The 9016-nt window shown below is 29.6% G+C and overlaps 1 protein-coding gene across 1 annotated transcript in view; it reads left to right on the top strand.

The window, feature by feature from the left end:
* Window positions 1-9016, top strand: part of ab (abrupt) — a gene marked incomplete in the record, with an annotated part of 21368 nt that overhangs the window by 10351 nt on the left and 2001 nt on the right. Inside the window, 2 exon segments of the mRNA XM_067045479.1 lie at window positions 103-165; window positions 4916-5217. Of these exon segments, the coding sequence (XP_066901580.1) occupies window positions 103-165; window positions 4916-5217 (365 nt within the window).

The following is a 9016-nucleotide window of genomic DNA, read 5'->3' as shown; positions in this document are numbered from 1 at the left end:
TGTATTTAAATGATTTATTGTTTCTGTATTTAAATGATTTATTGTTTCTGTATTTAAATGATTTATTGTTTCACTAGTTATAATAAGTTTCTCATTTTTCAGGGCTTCCAGGGTTGCTTCCAGGACCTTCTGGGATGCACAATAGTGGACCAGACAACAGCTTTGGTAAGTAGTATGCAAGATATGTACAACTTTTTAGAGAAGCCTATTGCAATACATAAGTATTTTTATAGTTCATGAATTAATATTGCAATAGACTCATCTTAAACTATTAATCACTATTTATACCTCTTTATACTTTTTAATTTTTTTTCTTGATTTTCTTTATTGACCACCATTGCCTTAATTTAATAGAGCATGACTGAATGTTCACTTTCATATTTATTTGTATAATTTTTATCATTTCTTCTAACTGTTAAAGAATGAAGCTTTTTTTTCTTTATTTGAATCAAAAGAAATCGAAGAAGGTTATTTGATATATCCACAATATTAAAATATATTATGCATTAGTTTGTCTTAAACTTATCTAAAATTAATAGATATTTCTATCTTCAATATTATGAAATAACATTATAATGTTACCTCAACCAAGTAGATAAATACTACATTGTCTGATTTTTATTTTTAAGTTACAGATTTTAAAAACGTGAATTAGTTTCAAATTGAATATAAATTAAAATTAATCATGAAAAAAATTATTCCATTTGATGGAATCACTGAATAGAAACTATGGTCGCATAAACTTTTTAACGTAATACCTTAATATTTTTTGTGCCTAGAATGAGTTTTACATTGTTATCATATTTATTTTTGCTTTAAAATAATTCTTCGAGCCAGTTGGCTATATTATAACATTAAATAATGACCTAGCTTCAGTTTTTTTGTTCTTTGAACTATCATTTTATCATTAATTGAACTAAAAAATATCATTAAATTTTAAATCTAAGCTGTTGTCAATGAATCTCTTTTTTTTATACCGTGTACTCATTATAATAAATGTATTCAATAAATGACAGAGGTAGAATCAGTAATCGAATAGAGATTGCAGTGAAAGTATTTTAACAATTAACAAATTGTTTCTAGAAGTAACAATAAAATGTTCCTTTAAACTAAATTTGTTAATTTTGAGTATCTTAGCTTCATATTTCAACATTGATTTTAATTTTTTGATTAAGACATGCTGGTTAAGTTGATTATTTTTGTTTTAAAGAGGTTATAAATAGTATAATTTATTTATTTGTTTTCAATTTAGTATTAAGATTTTAATTTTTAGAAGGAGCAATTAAATATATACTTGTTTTTCTTTGAGTGATTATGATGTTTTGAATTTTTGTATTGAAAAAGCACTTATTTATATGTTTTGATATGGGCATAATGTTTTTCCACAAAATTGGCATATAATATCACAAAATCATTTCTTTTATAATCTCTTCCCATTATTGAAGGACATCTGTGCTGGCGGTAAATTAACCAACAAGAGAAAAATTTAACAATTTCTATGTTGATTGCTCTTTCTTTGAGAAGAGGTGTGCGGGGATTTGTTTAGTAAAAGCCGGTATGTGTGGGCGATGCAGGGATCGATGGGTTTGACCGACCAGTGAAGCCTATCTGCCCTGAGTGCGGAAAGGAGTATAGCAACAACAGCAACCTGAAGCAGCATATAGCCAACGTCCACACCACTGCTCCAAGGTGGGAAACTTGTTACGTCTGCTCCAAAAGCTTCAAAACTAGGCAGTATCTTCAAGTTCATTTGCTTGCTACTCATGGAATAAGGCAAAGGAAGTCATACAATCAACCAATGTATCCAATGCCCCCATCTTAACAGTCACAGGGAAATGGACAGTGTTTTATACAAAACCAGTTCATGAATTTTGAAAATGATTCTAGTTGTAGATTCAACAGTTCATTTAACTGGAATTAATAGGATTGCTTGTTATCATATTAAATTAAATATTAGTTATCGAGACATTAATGTAGTGAATTCTCATTGTGCCATAATAAGTTTTGTAATAAAATGTAGAATGTATTATGGATTATTTTCTGTAACTGAAATTGTAAAGTTAGTCCTTTTTTTCAATTTATCGATTATTTCTTCTTTTTTTTACATTTATTCCCTTAGAAATGTGTTTATTATCTCTCAATTAATCTTAAGCTATTAAAAATTCAACTGTCAAAATAAATTAGGAAAGTGGAACATTAGGATAGTGAAATGTGGTGTGAAAACAGTAATGGGTTTCCAGGAGGTGAGAAGCCCTTTTGCGGGGATTGTGGAAGAATTTATTCAAGCACAAGTAACCTGAGACAACACATTGCTAATGTTCATGCACCAGGGGCATGGGTCCAGTGCAACATCTGTGGAAAATACTTCAAAACCCGCCAGTACCTTTACAATCATCTCCTGCAGACCCACGGAATTAGACAGAGAACAAACAAGAATTTTTATTTCAACATGAATACAAGTTATGAATAAAGTAATATATTTGTTATGTTCTAATGGAGTGGGGTGGTGGTGTTCCAGGGCCACCCCCTCCTGAGCGACCGACCTGCCCGCACTGCTCCCGTGTATACAGCAATATCTCAAATCTCAGGCAACACATCATCAATGTCCATGCACCTCCCAGCTCTTGGTATATTTGCTCCATTTGCCACAAACATTGCAAAACAAAGCATTACCTCATCAACCACCAGCTTCAAGCGCATGGGGTGAGGCAGAGAAAGCATACATAGTACATAGTAGCTAATATCATTATCCTCAATGGAAGATATCTAATGTATAATATCTTAGTTTTTCCTCAGAATATCAAAAATCTTTAAGCTTATTGAGAGAAAATGTATAAATTCAAGTCCATTTTGTTTGTATTATGAATTATTTTAATTTTTTTATCAATATTATTTTAATTTGTTATTTGCATGTATAAGATATAAAAATGTTCCTGTTTCAAAAATAAAGCTAGTTTAAAATATTTCCATTTTAATGATTTTTAAGCTCATTCAGTGATTATTATTATTTTAATAGCATTAAAGACAATTTTTCTATCTATGTAAAAGATATAGCTTTGTATTATGTACCAACAATGATGATATTTTATTTTTATTTGAGAAATGATAGAAATTAAAAAAAAAAATCTTATTTTGCATTTTTATGTGATACATGCTTTATATTACAATATTAGACTTATTTGTAAGTATGACCTAATATAATATTTAAATTATTACATAAACTAATACAGTTCCTATTTTATAAGATAGCATTACTTTTATATTATGAACTTGTTTAAATTTGTAAATGCCCTGTATTTTGGTCTTGGATGTGTCTATATAAGACTCGTTGACGTGGTATTGCAGATGAAGGCTACAGTTGCCCTTTGTGCGAGGCTAGGTGCCCAGACCTTCTCACAATTCGCAATCACATCGATGTGCATTACCCGCGTGATTCCCCCGCATGTCCTGTTCCTTCATGCGCCCGCCTCTTCTCTCACCCAAACTCAGTAAGAAATCACATGAGAGAGAAGCACTCTCAAGTATGGCTTAAAATGAAGAGTCTTAAATGGACACATGTAATACCACAATGTCGAACAAAAAATGATAATATCTTTGTTAAAGACATGCTGTGACTAAAATAAAGTTAATGGGTAGCTTTGTTCTATTTTTATAAGTTGAATCTATTTTATCTTTAAACAATATTGTGAAGATCAATGTATTGATAATTCCTTTGGTACAAGGTTTCCTTTTAAAGAAGTATTATTTTATTCCTAAATTTTACTGTAGTCTCTGTGTATCAGTTCCTTAATGCACAACATGAAATATTTTTACATAAGAAATTTCCTACAGCTAATCTCATTTTACAGACAATGTTATTAGTTTATAGGATGTAAAAATATTCATTTATATTACCATTTTTAATTCTTTATATAAATATTTATCTATTTTTAATAAGTCCTATTTTAATTGCAAATTTTCATTTTATTATAAAGATATAAATATGCCTTATGGCACATTGTGATTAAAAATTTTATTTCTCCCAAAATAGTGTGTAACATAATGATAATGATGAAATTATACCTTAACTTGAGCATTATGTGAAAAATTAGTAATTAATTAATGTCTAGTCCCAGTTTTGTAAAAACTATCAAGAGCAGACAAGAGAATCAGTAACGAACATAATAAAGTAATATTTAAATAGAATTTGGAAATTCAGGATCTCCTTGTTTCAATTTATGATAGTGAAAGATTTACAATACCTCTTTTTTTCTGTTTTAGAAATATACACGTTTCTCTTGTCTATTCTGACTAATTACACTAGGTTAAAGTTCCAAGCTTGGCTAGCATAAGGTAATAAATATAAAAGAACTGTTTTATTTTTAGATAACTGTAAATACAAAAATATTTTTTTTAAATGGATTATGTCTTAAATGTTTTTTTAAAAATTTAGTTTTTAATTTAAGTTCTGTGATCTATTGTTTTTATTTTAGTTTCTCTTTTTATTTTAGTAAATATTTAAGGTCATTATTTATTATTGCAAAGCATTTTAAGGCTTATTGTGTACTATTAGCACATTAACATCAATAACAAATATTGTAACTCAAAAGTTTTACTCTTCAACTTTACTATTCATTTTAAACTGAGATGTTTTAACCATATCTTGTAAATTAATTAAAAGAATTAGTTTTTCTATTTGAAATAAAAGCCTCAATGAAATATTAAATTATTAATATCCTATACAACATAATTCCTGTTCACTCATAAATGTTTGTAAAATTTGTAGTACCTTCATTTTTTATATTTTCTCACTTGAATTTTTTTTTTTAAAACTTTTTATTGGCTATTCAATCATAGTTAAATAAGCCTACTTTGGTCTCGTATATTGCCAAACAATTTCAGTCCATTTTATGATGGAAGAAAACTGTTATTACAGTTTCAAGGCGGGGACTGGATATGATGCGAGTAAGGGCGACTGACCCAAGGCCATGCCCGAAATGTGGGAAGATCTATAGGTCTGCCCATACACTGCGCACCCACCTTGAGGACAAGCATACTGTGTGCCCTGGCTATCGATGTGTCCTCTGCGGTACTGTTGCTAAGTCTCGTAACTCTCTTCACTCGCATATGAGTAGGCAGCACAGAGGGATATCAACAAAGGATCTACCTGTGCTCCCAATGCCTTCACCTTTCGACCCTGAGCTGGCATCTCGCCTCCTTGCTAAAGCTGGAGTCAAGGTAACAATCCTTTTATTTTATTTTAATTTTTTTTTTTGTCATTTATTAATATAGGTATTGGTTTAAGTGCAGTTGAATTTATCTAATCTATGGTATTTCTATTTTTTATTTTGTTAAAACAAAAGATTTTTATGAAAAGAATATGGTCCGGGTGCGGTCAAGAAAAACTCAAATAGTAGTAATATACTAATTTAATGAGCCAACGTTTCGCCCCACGTTGCAGGGCTTCTTCAGGGCTATTTTGACGGCAGTCAAAACTAAAATCTAAAAGTTTTGACTGCCGTCAAAATAGCCCTGAAGAAGCCCTGCAACGTGGGGCGAAACGTTGGCTCATTAAATTAGTATATTACTACTATTTGAGTTTTTCTTGACCGCACCCGGACCATATTCTTTTCATCTTCACACACGGTCAATCAATAATCTTCCAGTACAAAAGATTTTTTTCTATTATTGTAATATCATCTTTTTTATGAGCTACTTTATTATGGCTGTTCATTTTTTTAGTGGGATTTATATTTAATTTGTGAACTATCAACCCAAAACAAATCAAAAATCTTCTTAGGACCACATTCCTTAAAAAAATGTTTTGTTTATTTTATTTTATGTATATGTTTGTATTTTCAACGTTTTAGCAATGTTTCAACCTTTAGCCATTTTTAAATTGTTTTCTTTTTCTACATCCCATTCATATAAAAGTTATTTCGTTTCATAAATACTACTAGAAGTATTATTTGTCATAGAAGGTCATTTTTTCTTGGGGTCATTTATAAGTTAATAAGATTTTCTATCCTTGATGTCTGAACTCTCTTTAAATTTGATCCATTGTTGGTTCAGACAATAATATTCGTATATTATAAAAGCATATTACTGAAGGTACTTTATGCGTCAGTTTCAAATCATATCTTCAATCTCTTTATTTCTTTAATAAATTCACTAATGGTGATTTGAGGAGTTCTGGTGTTTTGTTTTTTCTAGAAGGAAAGATGGTTAGAAAATACAAAATTTGATAGGATCAGATTTGAGAATATTAACTTAAAAGATTGTTTTAATTGGTCTTCCACAATCGACTACAACTAAACCAAAACAACGAAAAATGACAAAAGTCTTTTTAGAAATTCACATTAAATGTGTATAAAGTTATTTTTGAATTTTGTCATTAAAATGTTATATCCAAATATTATTAAGTGCATTATTATTAAAATATATTCTTGTGACTATGTTCTTCATGTTTCTTCGAATGATTGATATCCAAAAGGATTTGAGAACCATCTCTCAATTCAATTTTGGATAAATTAATGTTGTTTCTTATTATAATTTAAATATTTTCATAAATGTTGAAGTGACAATATACACAAGAATATTGTCACTTCCACATTTATGAAAATTTTTGGGCACATACAAAATTTCATTTGCCCTATTCCACCTAAATATTTCATGAGTCATGTTCCCCACTAATTTTTGTAGATGTAAGTTCCAACTCTAAATAATATTACCTTTGGATGAAGAAATATTGCATTCTGTGCTGTGAACACAGCACTAGCTCCATTATATTCTGATTTTCGTGTGATTGAAAAGAAAATTTTGTTTTGGTTAATTTTATTTTATTTGACTCATGTCTGGGGCAAAAGGTCCAAACCAACTTGGCTGTATAAACTTGAAATTATCCAGTTTCTTGTCTAGAGATTTCCCCTTGTACATATATACCAGTCCTACTTTCCAAATTTTACTAACAATCAATCAACCACTTTAAAACAGGGATAGGAAGACAAACTGATTAGAATTTTTCTTTAAATGTTTTGAATTATTGGGCTGATTTTGAAGAGTTTAAATGATAACTTCCTGTCGCAGCTATTTCTGTCTCATTAAATTTGAATTCTTGATATCTGTTTCATACACATCATTAATACATGACCAAGTTTGAAATATTTTCAAAAGAAAAAAAAATTAGTAACAATTCTGATGACAGAAAACCTCTTCAGTTGGCTATATTATAATGATTTTTACAAATATAATATGTTTTGAACTATTTATAGGAATTTTACAGTGCTTCATCTTAAACAATATTTTTAGTACCTTCTCTCTGTGGCTTATACAAGTTGTCTCTGCATCCAGATCTAGATAAGGAAACACATAATGTGTTAAGTTGACCTCAATATGCTTAAAAGTTGGTCTCTGCGTTTTGTTTATAGCGATTGGATACAATATCTTAATGGAGTGTTTTTTTTCTAAATTGATTAGTTTTCCATTTTGATTAAAATAAAAAATTAAAAAAAGACTACAACCCACGAAAGGTCAGGGGGTCAGTATTTTATGAAGAGTACCGTTTGCAAAATAGGGTTGTGCAATGATATGATTTGTTCATTATCACGTTCAACCACAAGATTTTCCCCCAACTATGGGTAAGTTTAGAGCTGCTAAGTGTGTTCCAAACCCACAGGATAGATTCACAGTTGAAGTAGAACAAACAATTATCTTGGGATTCGAATCCAGACCCAGGAGATAGTAACTCAGTGCCTCACTCGCTGAGCTACCACACTCCCTGATTGATTAATATTTATGGATATTATTCAGTTCCTAAAGGTCATAGTATGATGCTATAAACCTTAAAGCCTTATTTAATAAACATTCTATCTAATACAAAAAAGAATTTTTCAAACTGCTAGCTCTTGAAATTTGTGTGTTCAAACAAACTATTCTTCAGCTGTAAAGCTATTTCTGTTCTAATAAATAAATATTGGCTTACATTAATGAATCTTCATTTCCAATAACATCAGATTTAGAGGAAAATTCTTTCCATTTTTGAAGCAGGATGAAATATTTTGTGGGAGATTGGAGAAAGAGAGAACCTAATACCAGTTATCTTTTTGTATTAATTTCATAAAATCAAAAACTCTGTGGTGGCAACATTATTAACATCTTCAGTGGCAATAGTCGACGTTAGCAAAGAGGCTGTTTGAAATGTGTTTGCCCCTGTTGAAATTATTTTCAACATTTTTATTTCTCTATTATATTTCTTTTAAATCTATTTTTATTTGTAATTCTTTTAATGTTTCATTACTTTACATTTGTTTTAGTGGCAAACCAATTTGAAACCTCTCGCCATATGATCAATTACTAACAATTAATAATGAAGAACTAGGTGTTTTTTTCGTTGTATAAAAAAAACTGGATATTTTTGTTCATGATAGTTGTTAATGTATTGTTTTATGTTCAAGTGTAAACACTGTTGTTTTGACTAATAAAGAGCATATCTAAAGATTCATCTTTATCATTGTAATAGGAACACGCAGTACAACTCTATTGCTATAATAAACTATTTTGACAGTGTTTGTGAATCTGGAATTCGAAGTTAATGCTCCTAAAACACGATTTTACAGAATATAGGTAATAAGTATAGAAAATAACATGTTAATCTAAATTTTGATTTTAAATCCAAAAAAAAAAATTTAATAATTTTGTTATATGTGAGGTGGATTTGACTCCAACAGCCATTTTTAGGGATAATACAGAATGTTATCTGATTAAAAAAAATATGTCTAATATGAGTCATGTTTATCCAGGAAATATCTATAACTCATAAACTGTTTTAGCAAATGATCAATGAATTATAACAGTTTTATTAGGTATAAGGGTCTGCTAGACCTCACCTCACCAGATAAGGAGGAACTGAACAATCAGGGGTTTATAGTTATATTCAAAATAGGACTTTATTGCAGCCCGTAGTAAATCCTACGGATACCAGAACACATTACCAAAAGTGGGATGTCTTGTTTTATGTATATATATATATATATATATA

The sequence above is a fragment of the Halyomorpha halys genome, unplaced genomic scaffold (genome assembly GCF_000696795.3).
Source record: "Halyomorpha halys isolate HHAL.00 unplaced genomic scaffold, Hhal_1.1 Scaffold659.1, whole genome shotgun sequence".
In the NCBI taxonomy this organism is placed as follows: domain Eukaryota; kingdom Metazoa; phylum Arthropoda; class Insecta; order Hemiptera; family Pentatomidae; genus Halyomorpha; species Halyomorpha halys.
The sequence above is the reverse complement of the archived record's forward strand: the minus strand, read 5'-3'. Positions and strand labels throughout refer to the sequence as shown.